This window comes from Ptychodera flava, chromosome 14 (genome assembly GCF_041260155.1).
Source record: "Ptychodera flava strain L36383 chromosome 14, AS_Pfla_20210202, whole genome shotgun sequence".
Taxonomy (NCBI): Eukaryota; Metazoa; Hemichordata; class Enteropneusta; family Ptychoderidae; genus Ptychodera; species Ptychodera flava.
This window is the reverse complement of record NC_091941.1, coordinates 37,845,591-37,864,094: the sequence shown is the minus strand read 5'-3', so window position 1 is coordinate 37,864,094 and position 18,504 is coordinate 37,845,591. Positions and strand designations below refer to the sequence as shown.

At 37.8% G+C, this 18,504-nt stretch overlaps 3 protein-coding genes across 3 annotated transcripts; 1 reads left to right on the top strand and 2 right to left on the bottom strand.

Moving 5' to 3' along the window:
* The first annotated feature begins 2,414 nt into the window (after window positions 1–2,414).
* LOC139150720 (G2/mitotic-specific cyclin-B-like) lies at window positions 2,415–6,785 on the top strand. The gene is made up of 8 exons (XM_070723133.1): window positions 2,415–2,559; window positions 2,847–2,989; window positions 3,210–3,373; window positions 3,723–3,827; window positions 4,151–4,306; window positions 4,651–4,824; window positions 5,329–5,583; window positions 5,947–6,785. Exons 2-8 carry the CDS (start codon window positions 2,878–2,880, stop codon window positions 6,046–6,048), a joined length of 1,068 nt encoding a protein of 355 aa, XP_070579234.1. The 5' UTR covers window positions 2,415–2,559; window positions 2,847–2,877; the 3' UTR covers window positions 6,049–6,785.
* Window positions 6,786–12,478: 5,693 nt separating this feature from the next.
* Window positions 12,479–16,202, bottom strand: LOC139148853 (uncharacterized). The gene is made up of 3 exons (XM_070720283.1): window positions 16,157–16,202; window positions 12,927–13,402; window positions 12,479–12,547 (listed from the first exon to the last, which is right to left on the bottom strand). The coding sequence occupies exons 1-3, from the start codon at window positions 16,200–16,202 to the stop codon at window positions 12,479–12,481; spliced, it is 591 nt and encodes a 196-aa protein (XP_070576384.1).
* Window positions 16,203–16,236: 34 nt separating this feature from the next.
* LOC139148852 (uncharacterized) lies at window positions 16,237–18,057 on the bottom strand. Its single transcript, XM_070720282.1, has 3 exons — window positions 17,978–18,057; window positions 17,108–17,544; window positions 16,237–16,352 (listed from the first exon to the last, which is right to left on the bottom strand). Exons 2-3 carry the CDS (start codon window positions 17,517–17,519, stop codon window positions 16,237–16,239), a joined length of 528 nt encoding a protein of 175 aa, XP_070576383.1. The 5' UTR covers window positions 17,520–17,544; window positions 17,978–18,057.
* Window positions 18,058–18,504: the final 447 nt, after the last annotated feature.

Sequence of the window (18,504 nt, the reverse complement as noted above, 5' to 3'; positions counted from 1 at the left end):
ATAACGCACATGTACCGAAAACGCTTGTTTGAAATTATCAAACATATTCAACTACTATATTATCATAAAATGATAAGCTTAATACTTGATAGCCTTGGAAGATCGGAGGATCTATAAAAACACAAGAATACGCAATTTTGTAAGGAATGCACTGGTACTGTACGAGCTGAACTGATATTTCAAGCAGAATGCTATGCTTCCCACTTATATATTCACATATATATTATTGGATCCTTACTCGTAAAACTTCGATACAAATTTCAGACCAAAGGCGCAGCCAAGAACGACTCGTAAACGAGGGTCTGGCAAAGATAGGCTCATCTGCAGATGGGCTGTGCAATATTAAAATACATGGTTGTCCCGTCTACACAACTGGGGGAAGATCTGTGCCTGAACATGTCACTTATTGCATGTACAGGCATGTCATTTCTAGAGGTTTAAGTACCAAATACTTGTCAAATAATTTTATGGCCTACTTAAACCTTCTGACGTCACACCAAAACCCGTTATTATTATCATCTTCTCACGCCCCAGGAAGCGATGTATAGCTTTCCACAGCCATGTTTACAGAGGTCAAGACAAATGTTTTAGTAACTGTTCAGTAATGTTCTGGGCAGTTTACAACAGCTGATCACTCTGAAAAGTATTGCAGCAAGCTGACAATATGAAAGTAATCTTAAGCTGTATGTTCTTCGATCAAATAACTTCTTTATGATGTATAACATTTTGTTTTAGTAATATTTACATTTGGTTATAATAAAACCCTTCTGTCGTGATTTTTGGACGGAGGGAACTGTACATAAACTAATTCTAGCGTGCATTTTCAAAATGACAAAAAGTATTTATAGACTGCAATGACATTTTGGCCACCGACTGTGGCCGGACTTTCAATTTTCATCCAACGTCGGCAAAGTGACCATCGGTGCGGTGCTGTATATGAGACAGCCAAGCACAAGCTTAAATCGAAAGATGGTTTGTGAAATCAAAACACACACGTTCATCGCATTCGAACGAACATATGCGGAAAAAGGAAATCCGCTACTGCTGAAGTGGTCATCCACTGTTATTCATCAGTACGAGAGAGACCCTCTGAATGTGTGTATATGGTGCGGCTCGGATCAATACTTGTTGAGCAAAACTTGTCGTAGATGGCGCTACATTACAGTGCCGGAAAGCATTCAAAAAAAGAATGCAACAGGTGTCCCTTTCTACAAACATATCATCAAGCAGAAGCTGATACTCGTAGGGGTGTTGATGGTAACACATTTTGGCATTTCGCACATATATTGACCTATTATTCGAAAAGGCAATCTGAACAATGTGTTGAGACCAATATTTTGCACAGTCCTTTAATCTATTTATCATTATTACCTACACAAGTATGCTCCGACAAAATCGCCATTCATCCAAGATACATGATACGGTTTCCGTCTGCAGCGCGCTACCAATGCTCATTATGTGTCTGAGACATGGAAATGCGATGCGATGCATTGCAAGGTTATACCATTTCATAGAGGGGTCTGGGCAACAACCAGGGCTTGAGCAACTGATGCGAGTAAAAGTTCAAAGTATTTCTCGAACACGGCAGGGTCATATCATTTTCTGAATGAAGCTGACTTCAAATAGAAAAAGACGCAAACCGAATCTGCTACCATGGTACCGATGATAATTCTTCGTTTTGGTCAAGCAGGATTTGAAATAGGTGTAACTTTTCTAGTTTTGCTAAAAGGAATGAGAACAACTTTATGTTTGGTCTGATCATGGATGCTATTTTATACCCATAGTCTGAGTACTAACCGGGCAGTTACAGGTCTTGGGCAGTAGGCTACTTTCAATTGTAAGACCGTCAGGGGATGAGATGGCGTGCGTTTTCATCGATACATTTGCAGATTTACACATGATCGACCTTTCTAATATTTTTGTTGTTACGAGTGAACAATGTGCCGAAGATGTTTAGAAGTAGCAATTGGCTAAAACAAGCCTTCACCTAATTCGTTGCAAGCATCATGCGTTGGAATTGACATCCATTGTCAATTGCAAGACATGTTTCTCATTCCGAGACTGAAGCACCATGTGGATTCGGCCATTCTCGGCCAGCTATTTGTCACATCTGCTGTTTTCATCGTATAAAAAGCAGAGAGCTAAGCTCAACCCTCGGATTTCACTACTACGCGTGCAGCAAGCTGAAACGAAACGTCTAAACATTTCCCGCGAAAAAAGGTACGTCAATTCTTTGTTGCTCTTTCGTCTCTTTGTAGCCAAGAGTAAATATCGCTTTCGTCCCACTACGATACTTCACTCCATTCGACTATACTGAAGTTACGCTAGCGGCCCAACGACGTAGGATTTGCTACCTCATAATAGGACCTACTGGTGTGCGTCACTAATGACTAGTACTTCTCTTTTTTAGAGAGAAGTAAGAAGTCGTAGAATTTAGTGAAGATGTTACAAGGTGGCAGATCAGCTATGTCAACGATCTTTGGTCGGATCCCTAATGGTCCGAAGAAGACACAGGTTGAAGAACGCATGCCGCGCAAAGGACTAAATGTGATGAAGCAGGTGAGCGTTTACGTGTTTGTCGGACAACTCTCGCTTTTCGGGAACGTGCATGCACGAGCCGACCGCATGCATCATTTGCTCCGAAAACTCCATGACACTCGATGGTTCGCCAAAGTGAGATTGGAGATCAACACTACAATTACACAACAAGACTTGGTTATTAAACGTAGAAACACTTTTTAATTTGCTGCTGCTACTTTAGAGTTTCCTGGACCCCCCACCCCACCCAGCACGAGTAAAACCATGCCATGGCGCTTATATGTCAAAGTGACAATTTTTCCTTGCAGGGACGTGGACCTTTCTCGCTCGTCAACGTAAATGCCAAATTGCAAGGCAATGCAGAGAAGAAGAAAACGTTCGCCAAAGTGCAAGACCTTTTCTGATTCCAGTTCCTCAAATGCCGGCCCACATGTTCAACAGAAATCGCCAAGTAAGTGCGTAGCCATGTATACAGTTGTGCGTGTCGACTAGTCACGTCTTTTACATCTCCACTCGAATTTTACTTCATAATTTCCCTGATTATCACTAAAACGCACCAGTCATTTTTGTAAGACATTTTCAGAGTTTCCTTTGACGAAAAAAATGTAAACTTGACAAGTTCAATCTCAATTTTGCTACTCTCCCTATACATTTTCCCTCTTTTGTTGCAGAAATTCAAGATCATGAAATGGTTTCTCTAGAGTCACTTGAAAAACAAACTCGGGCACAGTACGATAAACTTATTGACAAGTTTTCTCAGCTTAAACTGGACGGCGACCGGTGCAGTATCGACGAGTTTACAGAGTATGCAGACGATGTTCATCAGTATCTTAAGGTACAACTATGAAATTCTTCTTTGGTGCAAGTAATTTTCTGATTCCTCCATCCAATAGTTAATCATTCTCAAAAAACTTGGCCTTTGAAGGATATTTTTAAAACTTTACCGACGCCATCTTCTATATCTGTCAACCTTGTTTATAAAAGATCATATGGCGAGTTTCCTTAACGTCCTTTTTGTCATTTTTTTGAATTTCTATTTTCTTCGGTAGTTTTTCTCGCTATTTTTATTGATCCTTCAAAAATTTTCCTAAAACTTGCGTATTTCAAAGTTTTGCAAAAATTAGGTGCAAAAACCGTATCAATCGAACGTCTCTGAATTTAACAATTAATTTTTCTCTTCCAAGAAAATGGAGCTGAAATGTATCCTTTCGGAAGATTTCTTGTCCAAAGAAAATGACATCACGAAAAATATTAGGGCAATTCTTCTTGATTGGTTGATACAGGTACAGGTAAGTACTTTCTAGTATTCATTCCTTGCATATTTTATGACGACAATCTATTTTTCCTGTTAACCCAGCCTCCTTCAGCCTCATTCGATTTATATTTCAAAGCAATTTCTCTTGTTTGCAAAAAGTTCTGGTTTTTGGTACTGCGCAAAAATGCGCATTTTACTGACATGAACACCATATATATGGGATATGCTACGGAACTTTCAACTTTAATCCCATCTCATGTCCATGCAAACTATTGATAGTATACTTTCAGCATATTTGCCTTTCTTAATAAAAACTTTTAATGGACTTTTACAACTTTTCATTTACTTCATTGACAGTGTTGTCTACATTTACAAGATGAAACTCTACATTTAACAGTCGCCTTCTTAGACCGCTTTCTCAGCATTTCATCTGTACATCTCGAAAAACTGCAACTACTTGGTATCACGTGTCTTCTGCTTGCATCGAAAGTCGAAGAGAGGTACCCTCCTGATGTAAGTACAGAGAAGTTTTTTAAAATGACCCGTGACCCTTTGGAATTTTAATTCGGAATAAAATCGATGCTTGATGCAAATTTACAATTTACTCCCAAACTAAGTTGCCAAGCAGTATACCGCAAATTTGACACACACTATCACTAATAAGTCTGGAGGTTTTGGCGAGATAAATTTGTTATAGAATTGTTTTTTCTGTGGAGTTTTCTTGGTCAAAGTCTTTAAATAGAAACCGGCCGACCCCCATTCTTTTACCATTTGTATGAAATCTAGTCGGTGGGTGAAAATGAATCTCCCTGGCCCTTCAACAAATTCAGTCCCCCCAATGTACTTTCTTCTTTCAGGTAAACACGCTCCGTTACTTGACTGACTATTCGTACAGCAAGGAAGCGGTATTACAGATGGAAATGATCATCCTAAGGACCTTGTGCTTTGACTTTTGCCTTCCAACCAGTGTCAGTTTCTACCATCTATACGTGAACTCGACAGCTTTTCAACTGAACGATTGCAAGACTCAGGTATGCAAATCTATCTAAGCCTCCAAACTCGGCAAACCAATAAGTTACAAGCTTTCGTGATGCTCTGCATTGTCAGAAACAATGCCCATAGAGATAACAACCCTGCCGTGACCAAATACGAGAAACCTTCATTATCTATTCAAAAACTAACCAATATTCGACAAAAATGCACTACAACTTGATTATATATAAAATAAAAATAAGCAGTCTTTTGAAAGTCAAGCTATTAAAATAAATGTACGGAAATTAGACTGACAATTGGTCTTTTTCAATTTTATATTGTCCAACCAGGCTCTTCTTGATTCTGTATAGCAAAATTGAAATTATAAATCGGTCTGAGAGTGCAAACTGACTGTTATTTTCAGTTCGCGCTGACCCCATGTCATAGTTTTCCTACCAACGTGTTACAATTTCTGTTAAGACTAGCTTTTCTCTGTGAAAGTTCATGTTCACGCACAAGGCTATTTTATGACCTTTGAAAAATTCCCTTCCGTGTGTTTTCAGCTTGTCATTGACCTCGGAAAGTATCTGATGGATCTCGGTATACTCTCTACAAGAGTCCTTCCGTTCCCTCCTTCCAAACGTGCTGCAGCAGCCCTTGCACTGGCCATGAAAATCTTCATGACTGGTGATAAACCCAAATACTCTACTTGGACATCTCAACTGGCATGCGCTACTGGCTTCACAGAAGAAAACCTAGTTCCATGTATGAGGATATTGGCATCCTTGCTTGTCAAAGCACCACGTGCCAAACAAACGGTAAGTCTATCTTATAAGTCTTTTTCCTATGGCCTTTCTGTGCTGCATCACATAAGCTTATGCCCTTTCGACAATATCTGTAAAACTCCAACTTGATTAACTTTAAACAGCATTCCCTACATATTTGATTGATCATTTCCCTTTCATTACCCTTGTCTCATTCGATGCGGAATACGGAATACGAACAGTTTGACTTCAAAACATGGATACCAGATGTGAGGCTTACATTTTCTTTCACTTCTGGTCTCAGTTTGCGTCTCGATTCTTGCACAAATGACTCTAAATAAAGCATCACTTGGTTTGAAAATAGAATTTCCATCGTCGGCCAACTTCTGATATCCTCGCAATGCTGACTTATTTCAGGCTGCCTGGAGAAAATACGGCAGCGTCTCGAAATATGGAGGTCTGAGCCAACTTCCCATGCTCACCAAGTCTCCTGCAGTCCAACAACTACTGAAGATGTAAATAAGAGCCAATAGTGACTTGCTTTCATCGACCAGCTAGTCGTTACGTGACATTTTCACAGATCGGTCTGAAATTTATGTAAATAGATTAGATAATTATGATAGGTTAGAATAATTGATTTTTGTCTTAGATGTTCATAAATGGAGATCGACATATTTACACAATACCCTACAAATTACGCGACTTTATTCTAAGTGAGCTCTCTGGCATACGTCTGCCTTTCCCCGCTGGCGGGGGCTAGCTGTACTTTTAAAAAATGAAAGCTTCTAATTGTACATGCAGTAAGAATGCTCTGGACTCTCACATGAATTTTTCTCCACAAACTTGTAAATTCCTATTTAAAACCTGTATAAATGTATAGTACTAACTTAGATTGTCTTAATGATTCCTTTTTCGATTGGTAGTTTAAATGAAGTTGGATTTACTTTGACAGAATTCAATGTACATAATTTGTTTACAAATTTTGACTATTCTATGTTTGTTCAGAAAGTTTTTTTTTTTTGATTTTTTTTCCCTCGCAAGTTTCATATTTGAAGAGTAGTTTTCTATAACAGAATTTGCAAGCTTAATCTTGGACTGAAAAGTGTTGTATACAGAGTTCGGTTTTCAAATGACTAAAACACGAGTAGTGTGAATGTTAAAACAGAATACTAAATATATAACAATAATAGAGTATATGAAAAGTGTTTCAAGAGTGCTACCCATAATGTTTGCACGAGAAACAATAAAAAATATTTTATCTCAACATTGCTACATGTCGTCCTTAAGTTAATTATCCTTGCCTCAAGTTTCCTGCCCTACAGCTCCTAATGTACCAATGTGATCTCTACGTGACTTGCAAAGAAACTAAATCAGTTTTTAAATTCAATCTAAGGTGTGATAATTCTCTAACGCGAGGGAAAAATCTAATTTTTCAAATGTGTCGTCTATTAAGGTTAGTATGCGCTTCGAAAGTGAAAGACTTAAACTTTTGCTGAGGAATATTTCAACCATTCTCTTTCAAAATCAAGAATAAAAATCTGGGATCACCATGCAAATTTTGGTGATAGAGAAGCAAATTACTCAGCATTTACCGATATAAAAATTCAAAATGGCCTCCATCCCTGTGTTAACTGTATGGAGAAAAAATAAAATTTTCGATTTTCGGAAAACTAAGTCGATGAAAAGTTTTCTTACCAAAGCTTTAAAATGATTCCCCGCAAGTTGTAGATCAGAAAAGAAGTCCAAATATCTGTGGATGTCCCCAGGGTCATTCTACCTTAAAGCACTCTTCACATTGAAATTTCTAGTCTTTCTTGGAAAGCAAACCAACAGTTGATTTAGTTTGAAGAGGACTCTCTCCGTCAATGACGCAATTCTCGACTGAGCGGTTTGACGAGACCAAGTGAAATATATATAGGTCATTTCCTGTATTTGGCATTGCTTTGCCATCCTCCTCTAGGCAATACATAGTAGGAAACTTAAATGAGAAATTTGTTAGATCTCCAATATTCATGTTTTTGAGATTCTTATTGGTGAAATTAATAAACTTGAGAATGTAACCCAGATGTCAATAGGCCATGACATTGGTTAGGAGGCATACATTTTGAACATTCATCCAACTGCCATTTGGACTTGACAAATGTGTATTTAATTACATCAAATTTCAACAAACTTCTTGAACCACTCTCAAAAAACTACGGAAAGTTGACAGACGTGTGCACAACTGTGTTTTAATGGTGGGCAAAAGTTTGCAAAAAATTATGTAAATCCAATCAAAAGTCTGTACAGGCTCTGCAAAATATGAACAAGACCGCGACTAAAAAACAAACCTTAGAGTTTAAGCGGTTCGAAGTAGATTTAATGCAACTGCGTAATTCTAACACTCATGTGATTTGAGTGTACAAATAAATGAAAAATGGTTTTCGAATTCCCTCGAAGAGTCTTATAACCTGAGTAGTCTTATTGAAATAATACCTGGACAAACCAAGCATGCGAGCAGTTAGGCTGTGTCACTTATTACGATGAAGGGGATATTCGTAAAAAGTTCCACCTCACGGTATTACGGATAATAATAATCATTAGACGGTACACACACAGGTTTATCGGGACGATTTTTTTGGCAGCCTATGCCAAATTGTAAAACTGCTACTTTTTGCCAGTTAGTCTTTTCGCAAGAAGCATCGGTAAATTCCATCAGACAAATTCTCTGCTACATGTAAGGGCTTATAAGGGAACCTTGGATCGACTGTGTAGCTGAACATTGCAAAATTACAAATCACAGTGGTAAAGTTACCTGTTGTACAAGACTCTACGAGAAGGGGTCCCATGAACAGTTAATTAGACCGAAAAAAGTGGTCAACGCTCGGCAGCTGTCAGAATTTACATACGCCTAACTGAAGATGTGACAAATTTTGAACGCACTTCAACCTCCAAAGAACAATGTTTCTTTGACGAAAGAATGATGGGACGCTAAAAGTCTCTAAAGACAGCAACGTTTACTCAGAGTTAAGTTTTACATATTCTTCCTGGTCATAATGCACAAGTTAAGAATGGGTTATGGTTCACAATCCACTGCAATCCCGGGCACCAATAGCCGTGTGATAAAAAGTGTTTATGGAGTGTGACCAAAGGAGTTTTAATCTTGCCCCAAACCCGTATTATACTGAATGTGTAAACTTCGATATCCTACTAGAACGAGAGCACATGACGATATGGTTAGTGACAACAAGTCTCATCTGGCAATGAAGCGTGATTTCTCCTGGAATCCTATTCCAGGGTTTGGCTTAGGAGAATCTATCGAGACTGTAACTGTGTTCAGTCTGGACTACTTCCACTGGTCATAGCTCACGTAGCGGGGTACTGAAGGCAGCTGCAACCATTTCCATGCATGTATGGGGCGCACTTGACGATGACGACAACGAGGTATGGTTTAAGGATATTACTTCAGCTTAGCAACGTGTTTAAAACAACTCCAAATTTATCCATAAATGGTCTTTCTCAGGGCCACTCCATCCTCAAGATAGGGAATACCGTAAATAAACCAACCCATAAAAAGCTTTCGTTCCTACTCTTTCTTTATCTCTATCTCTAAATGAATGGGATCAAATAAATATTCGACTCAATTTCTCCAAAGATTTCTAAGGAAACTCAACGAAAATTTGAAAAGTCGAATTCATCATTTAGATACAAAGTGTACTGTCACAATCAATAATGCGGAATTAAGATATAAGTAAAATGACTTTGGTACTCTGTAATGACAGAAAATTGGGGGATTTATGGCCAGTTAAACAAAAGTCGGCGAAATACCAAATATTTGGTTTGCAAACCTGAATAATAGATAACGCTCTGCAGTAAAATATACTGACGCACGAAAAGTCTGATCAGAGAACACCTACCCAATAAAGTTTATAACATTGAAAAATGAATAAGTATTTCACCACTTTACCTTATTTTTCTCAATATCTTTCTTTATCGTCAGGTCTTCTTTACGAGTACGAGTGAAAGTTATAGTTGTTTGGGGTTTTTTGTTTGTTTTTGTATTTTGCTTTTTGTTTTTTGGGTTTTTTTTGCTTTTTAGCAATCACGTGCAATCGTATAACACAGATATACCCTTGCTTGCAGTTTGTTGTTGACTTTGTCAAAGTTAATCCGGTAATAATCGAGCTGTGATAATCTTGTGACATTATCCACAGATTAGTAACAACACGATTGGGATAATTGGATTGTGAAGCAATGTCGATTTAATCTGGCAAATGTAAGGGACCGTCTCAGATTGTCGCAGAAGTTCAAAAGCGAAATTCATTCGTTTAGGGGGGGGAGGGGGTTTGACCTCCATTCAATTAGTGAACTTCACTTTCGCACTTTATTTTGTGATCACAAGTTTTCGTGTTTTATTTTAAATTAAAGAAAAACTGCACACTTGTGCCAACAAATGTGTAACCGTTTCCATCTCGTTTGTGCCCCAAACACAATTTACCAATACTAACATTGTATCCTAAACCTTTCACTCATCAAATTCAACAAAGACAAAAGTATCATTTTTTTAAAATGTGCTATTTATAAGCGTATGCTCTAACTACTTGATGTCTTTATTCTCACATGTTATGCATCTGGTCATAGTCGTTTTAATATGATTGAACATGCCTGGTCCCCCTTGTCAAAGTTTCTCGCTTATTTACCGCCCCTACCAAGTACAAATTGCGTGTTCGCAGAGACAAAGAACAGATGCAAAAAGGGTTACCGCCCCTACCAAGTACAAATTGCGTGTTCGCAGAGACAAAGAACAGATGCAAAAAGGAAAGAAAGTAAATAAAATGAAACTTTTATGCGGTAAAATGCCCTGTTAGTAGTCAAATCTGATCGATTACTTTAATTGTAATGTGGCATGGGGAATGCGTCTTTAGTAGCTTTAGCAAATGCAACATTGTACCCTCAGGCAGACATAAACATTTCGCACTTTTGAAGTTTCGTTTAGGGGGAGGGGGAGGGGGTTTTGATCAAAACGAATTAATTTCGTTTCTTGAACTTCTGCGACAATCTGAGACGGTCCCTAAGCTCATCTGCTTTTCTTTTTATGTTGCACACTTGTTTTAATAAGTAATTTGTGATATCGCAACATCCAGCTATAGGGCACCTAACACTTTAGAGAAATTTGAAAAAATATGAAAATCCAATTCTCCCAAATTAGTTCCAATCGTGTTTACTTACCCTTGCTTGCTTTGACGCAAGAGGCAGTCAGACGCATCAGGTATTAGACGCAACACCGTGATAAAACTGCGCGTAAGATTGTCAATGGACAAATACATGGCACGGTGAAGGAGAAAATATAAAACTGAGACACCAAAGATCAGTGGTATAATCTTTATTGGCATATCATAGTAGTAAAATAAAACAATACAATATTGATTGTTGTTTTACCATTAGCTAATTGGCTCTTTCAATTATAGTCACCTAAAATTTATTCGATGAATTCAACCGGTAGTGAGTGGGCTGCATGCTTTTATTTTTACCATTACATGCCTCACATATCAAACATCGCGCGCTCCGTAGGATTCAATGGTAACTTGTTGATGACGTAGCGGGCCCCATAATCATCATTTGACTGAAAGTGAACCGGAAGTATTTTCAACGTGATAACTTCAGGGCTAAAAAAAAGATAAAATTACATGTTTTACATTGGAACTGTTTTTACAAAATTATGCGTACGGAATTCGATAAACCGCATAACGATGATTTGATATACCAATGTGCTGTTCGATGATGAAAATTGTTCTATTTTATCGTCTAACATGGAAATAAAGCATATGACTCCCATTTGTATTAGTATCTTAGCGGAGTTTTTGGCCTTCGTAGTTTTTGCCAAAAGTTCAGTTTAGATACTAGACTACATTTGTATGTACACTCAAAAACTATGAGTTTAACCTATGAAAGGGAGGCATATAATAAAAAAAAATTAGCCCAAACATGAGACTATGTGCCTGAAGGTAGGTGACCATTTGCCCGAAGTAAATACCATCATTTCGTCTTCAGCGTACATGTAATTCTTTGGGGATCGAACTATTAGAGTAATTACGGTAAACAAGTTGTTGCAAATTTCATTTCATTGAGAGAAATTGCTAACGAAACAAAATTGACAAACGGAAACTGTCATTATCAGACTCAGACAAGCAGTATGCTTGCAAAGTATCGTAAAAGAATGAAACTCTGAACAACTGTAAGGAAATGTTTTTTTTACACATGTTATAAATACCGTTAAGGCTGTACGCGCCTCGAAAGTGAAAGAGTTAAACTTTTGCTCAAACTTTCCTCAAGGAATATTTCAATCATTCTCTTTCAGAATCAAGAATATTGGTACTAGAGAAGAAATTACTCAGGATTTACCGATATTTGAATTTCAAAATGGTCGCCATCCCTGTGTTAACTGTATGGAGGAAAAACAAAATTTTCTATTTTCGGATAAACTAAGCCGGTGAAAAGTTTTCTTTCACCAAGAGCTTTGAATCCCCACAAGTGGTAGATCAGAAAAGAATTGTGAAAGTTTCTGAGTCCGAATATCTGTCCCCGAGGCTAGGCGAATTCTAATATCATTCAAAGTACAGAGATACTCCATTATCTGCTCAGATTTATGCCATATGAGAGAATCTTCAATGATGTCTGGCATACCAACCATGCATCGACAAAATTATGGTTAAGAACAGTTTGTTAACATACTTTTTGAGACACAATTGTTTCATTTCCAATCTTCAGTGATGTTGGAAACCAAACCAAACATTTTTCGTAAAATTTTCCGTCTAAGACTGCCTGAAAGACAACATAACCAGTGACTATTCAGACCTTCGCAGGGAAAATGCAATATAAGCACGGTGATTAAGGATGTATCTTTGTCCTTTGACAGAAAAAAATTCAAGAAATGACAAATCTAAAGTCACTATGCCGCCATGAATTGTTTTCATTTCCAATCTTCAGTGATGTTGGAAACCAAACCAAACATTTTCGTAAATTTTCCGTCTAAGACTGCCTGAAAGACAACATAACCAGTGACTATTCAGACCTTCGCAGGGAAAATGCAATATAAGCACGGTGATTAAGGATGTATCTTTGTCCTTTGACAGAAAAAAATTCAAGAAATGACAAATCTAAAGTCACTATGCCGCCATGTCTGATCTTCACATACAACTCAAGAAATTGTTAACAAAACATCAAATTGACATCAGTTAGGTTTTCTGTTTGATAAAGTTTGTAAATTCAATTATTTCTTACAGATAGCATTTAGTTTTGATGAATTACCTTTCTTTAATAATTCATGCATTTAATCAGACTGGTAAAGAAACAAAAACTTTCGTGAAAACCCCAAAAATCATGAAAACAGGCGAGCCAAACGTATTTGCGACACTAACGCTCTGTATGTCTTTCCTAATCAACAAAGCGGCATTTCTAGCTGCTATGATCGAACCTTCCATCTGGTCCATGACGTCACTCATCACACCGATATTGTAGAGTCTAGGCGACAGCACCACATCTTGGTATGGAGCGACATCAACGTCGCGAGGTGACAAAAGGTTAAAGCCATCAGGCCAATAGTGGGTAAACTTGATCGACGGGTTGAAGAGTATATCCTGTAGATCATTGATGATGTCACGCGTTGTATACAGTGAGTAATACATTGTGTCGTTGACAGTGGCTTCCAAGTTACAGAGGACGAAGCCGTCAGATTTTCCCGGTACCCCTGCAATAAATCCGGGGACGTCATAATCTGGGTCGGTTGTAAAATAATCCATATTGACTCCTTCAGCAGTCACGATATAGCGGTAGAGAGGATCCCATTGCCTTGCTGGCTGGGTGACGGGGTCATCGAAATTCGTAAAATCGATACCTGTCAAAATAGAATAGGAAGGGAGATTACAACAAAAACCTATATTGTCCCTAGCTTCTATCTATTATTCGGAAACAGAGTGTTCGGCCAGTATTCTCAGGGAAAATCTGGTCTTTTTAACTCTAGGGTATTTTGTAATACAGCAAATGATTCTACAATTAACAAATTTTTTGTTGAGCGGATCATAGTTTCTTGTGAGGCCAACAATAAAATGCGTTTTTGGATTGCCTGCTTCTTGTTTTCTTAGTGTTATCCACAAGATTTCTATTATATCACTTTAGATACCGATCTGGGTCGTATTTTCCCCCCAAATCATCGGTCATCGTGGTTGCGATACAATTGCACAGGATTGTGTAATCATAGCGATCCTGAAGTAAACCGCAGAATTTTCAATTTAAGACGGCTAAGATTTTGAATTTCACACCTGTAGATTAATAATCAAATAAAAACCATTTAGGCCTACAGGTATTACTTACGATTAAAAGAAGAAGAAAGAACTGTTTGGCCAAAGATTTCTCATTCAAAACCCCTTTCAATAGCCTCAAGTTTTGTTAAGAGTATAGATTTGTTAATCATAATTACACAAGTCCATGCCATACGTAACAGATGATAGATGTGACAGGAAGTCTACCTGTCGTTTAATAGAAGTTACTTTCAAAACTTTTTCACTCCTTTAAGTGAATACAGAATGTTTGAAGCTATATTTCCACCAACATAATAAGGCAATCTAAAATGAGATATCTTGCGTTGAGAATTCTTTGGAGATGTAATTGCTTTTTAAGTACTCTCTGTCCCGTTAAGTTATAACACACTAAAAAATATTCTTCAACGTTTCTTAGATGAACATTTGTGTTAAGTTTCATTATACAAACCCTAAAATCCAAAAAAAGTAACAAAGGAAAATTATTCACAAAACCTCACGTACGTAACTGTGACAAGCAAGAGAAAAAAACCCCCAAATACTGAAAGGTATACTGCAATCCATACTATTGCACGTTTTTGCAGTCTGTCCGAAATGTGAAGTCTGAAAAAGTACTTTATCAACAAAATAAACCCTTGAAATGAACTGCACTAAAAGAAACTTATCGTTCATCTAACACAACAAGAATTGTCTTCTAATGTGCAAGTGTAAGACTATATTTTCACATTAATTAAACCATGAAATACCATGCTATATTTATATTTATTCTTTTTCATTGTTATATAAGAATAAATTATCTTTGTTTCGATTTAATTTAAAACTTTTATCGCCCCAGTATTGTAAATCTTCATCTTACGAGCCAGCAATAAATGCTATATTATTATTATTATTATTATTATTATTATTATTATTATTATTGTTGTTGTTGTTGTTGTTGTTGTTGTTGTTGTTGTTATTATACTGACACAGCTATATCTCAAAAACTTGACCATCTTATTAACTATAGGTCAAGTCAACTTCAAGTGGGTGGAAGGTAGCAGACTATTGAATTGTTGATAGATTGAGTTGCATCGATCAATTGTAAAAATTAATAAAACAAGGGGGAGACATCTGTCTTGAGATATCTTCGGGGGAATTTGACTCACTAGGCTATGCTTGAGGTACAGCAAACTTGAGGTACAGGAAACTTGAGCTAGACTATCTGGAGAGGACGTAATCAAACTGAGACCAAGATACAAATGTGTACGGTTGCCGTGGACTTTAATTATAACGGTGAGACACCGCACGTCTCTGACTGTACTGCGAACTAGAAAACTAAACTAAACTACTCTAACTATAGGAGCGATCCTCGATCTTCACGCCAGCCTGGTGTCTCTCGGAATCAATCCCCTTTTTGCCAAATTCTCGCCATTTTATCCAGTTTATTAATTTTTTAGCAAGGAGATGGGAAGTAAGTTGAATTCCGATCATTGGCTTCCGGTCTTGGGAACGCGTCATATCGGGGCGTCAGTCCCTCATATGGTATCCATCTTAACCGGTTAGGTGTCAATCTGATGTTAAGTCAGGAAAATGTGTGATTTTGTAAAATTCTTCGCGTCTGAAGACGAAGGTATGTCGAAATAGGAGACTTAATAAAAATAGATTCATACCGGCACGATAGAAATGATAGAGATATGACAAATTTATCATCCCTGTGCACGTGTTTATACTTGTGTTGTAATTTGTTATTTTGTCATATGTGTAATGAAGTCATTTAACCTACTTGTGTACAATTGCGACCGAATACACAAGCCTTTCAGTTTGTCCCATATTTCGCAAAGACCTGCGAAAGACACTACAGACACTACAGTAGTATGCTACCTAACATTGAAGTCAAACTCCGACAATGCCGACCTAGCTTCATTGTTATGTACAAATCTGGCAAATATGGCCACCTTCGGTCGTGGAGGCACACTTAAATTTTAAAATATTGGATTTTGAACATGCCACTCTTACCCAGCAAAGGGTCACTTAGTTAAAATAGATTGTTGTATTAAACGCATTTATAAAATGCAGTGGCACGATTAGTGTTCACGCTATAAGGTTTGTTTGACAAACAGAAGAAACTTCATATTTATCAACTTTAGTGACGGAAAGCCCCTTGTACGTCTGTTAGACAGCGGGCTGTCTTATAAATGTCGAGTTTTTGTTTACAACGATCGATTCCACGAGTTCTGCGTGCAGGTAACGCACTGGTTCACAAGCTTTACAAGATTGGTAATGGAGATCGGCTGCCACAAGACTATACTATAAACGACACCTCCGTGGCGACTGAGATCAAGTTGCATACCAACCTGTATGTTCAATCGGCGCCGCAATAATGACATGGTCAGCGTGCATGTCGTAATCCTTTCCATCGGATTGATACACAACATTAAAACCGTTTAAACAGTTTTTCCACCGCTTTTGCCGTCGAATTTAGTAAAACCTTTGCACCTGATGCTTCAGCTAGAGATTTCACCAACTTCAAATTACCGCCGACGACTTGACCTGAAGAGATAGAAACGTGGGCTTGAGATTACAATTGATGTAAGGCCGGGTGTAATTCACGTGAAAGTATAGTTAGCGACTGGGAAGAAAGAACATGGGGCGGGATTTTTGTGGGTGCAAACATTTTTTTGTCATGAGATTTTGGTATGCATGTGGGGAGAGACATATTTGTTGCGCAACAATAAAAAGGCATGATATAATCGATATCATGGTCCAATGACGGCTTCCAGCTTGAAAATTAAAAAACACAATCTCCTTGTATTTAATTTAATGTGTAATTCTAGTCGTATGTGGGAAGATGCTTTGAAGGTTCATATATATATATATTATATATATATATATATATATATATATATATATATATATATATATATATATATATATATATAGTGTGTGTGTGTCAGTATTCATACAGTTTAAATCTATATATATATATATATATATATATATATATATATATATATATAATGAGAAATTATGTGTCAATTAAGATATTATTGATATGGACTCTGACGCGCAGAGGGAGGGTCACTCTTTTGAGCCTCCCCCCTGCGTGTCACGGTACGTTGTTCCGAAAAACCCATACGCCCATCTTTAACATCTGTTCAGTCCTTCAGAAACTGAAGTGATTACTTTCATGAACTAGCTTTAACACCTTCGCTACCGAATATTGCACAACCCTGTCGTTTTCTAGAATACAATTGAATCTCTACGCTGGAAAATAGGACTGAAACTGTTTATGAAGCTTCGCTTACCTCTACCCATATCCGTTGCCATGTTTGTATACAATGATAACACACTACTTCCCATTCCTTGACCTGAAAACAGATATTGTCTTGGCCCCATGGCAAGGTCTTGAAGTTCCAAATCAACACCTATGTCCGTGTAATACTGTCTACCCTCAATGGTTGCCCATTGTCCCAAGTCACCGTAGGACAGGAATTCCTCCATCCCTGTAAAAGTATCCCGGCCCCTTAAGTCATAGTTCTTCTCCACCCGCAAGTAATAATCAACGGTTCCGTTTCCAAGGACGTTCATGGATTCTCCATGCGCTGCTGCGATTTCCCTGGCATCGATCAGATGGGTTCCGTTCCAGACAGTAAAGGAAAATGGTGATGCAAAGTTTGGTTCGCCGTCAAAATCTTTGTCTGTTCTATCCAGACCCATTTCTGTGACAAGTTCTTTTATATACCTGTTCAAAAAAAATGCGATTTTATCATTTGCTTTCACACACATTTGATTTGTCTCCTGGTCTCTTTTCTTATCTCTATAAAAATCTTACAATCGAAGGAGTGAACAGTCCTCTTTATTTTTACAATTCTGTCTCATTCTTAAAGTGAACAACGTTCACGTGAAAGATGCTGACAGGATGTAACTTCAAATTTATAATGAATTGGAAAACAGGTACTCGAATTTTTAAAGGTTGCCATGGGGTATTTCAGACCCCCCCTCCCCCCCCCCCCGCAGAGGTGTTTGTGAACGTAGCCTAATCAGAGAGTGTGACCCAGTCTTACATGATATGCAAGGCGCATTTGTTACAATGCCTTATTTAACTGATAAGCATGGCACTTCATAATGATATATGATGCCAAAACATGATAAGAATTGAAAGGCCGCCAACATACCTCTGATTTCCAGTCCACGCATAAGTGCCTATACGGAAAAGTTCCCATCTATGTGGACGTCAAACACTTTACCACCTGCAATGTTAAGATGTTTAAAAAGTTAGCATTAATTTGAGTTTAAAATGCATAGCAGCACTGTCCAGTAGGCTACAATGTACGGCAAATCCTGATTGATAACCTACGAGACCAAAGTCAGATTGTCACCTTGGGCTGTAATGTATGACTGAATTGAGGCAGGCCGGACCATTGGTCACATTTCACACTCTCCAAACCTGAAAAGGTCATAAAATGCCGCACTAAATAGCGACAGAGACCGAGTTTTTTACATATTTTAACTTTGTTTCGTTGACGTGTGAATATTTCTGAACACTTTCTATGTTTGTAGACTGTGTAACTTACTGATGAATAGATTCGACTTGTCTAAACGACTCGTTTAGTCTGCAATATACTCACAATTTGTTTCAAGTCATTCCTCCGTGCGAATCGGCTTAGAAATAACATGAAAAGTCATTTATTTACGATATCGT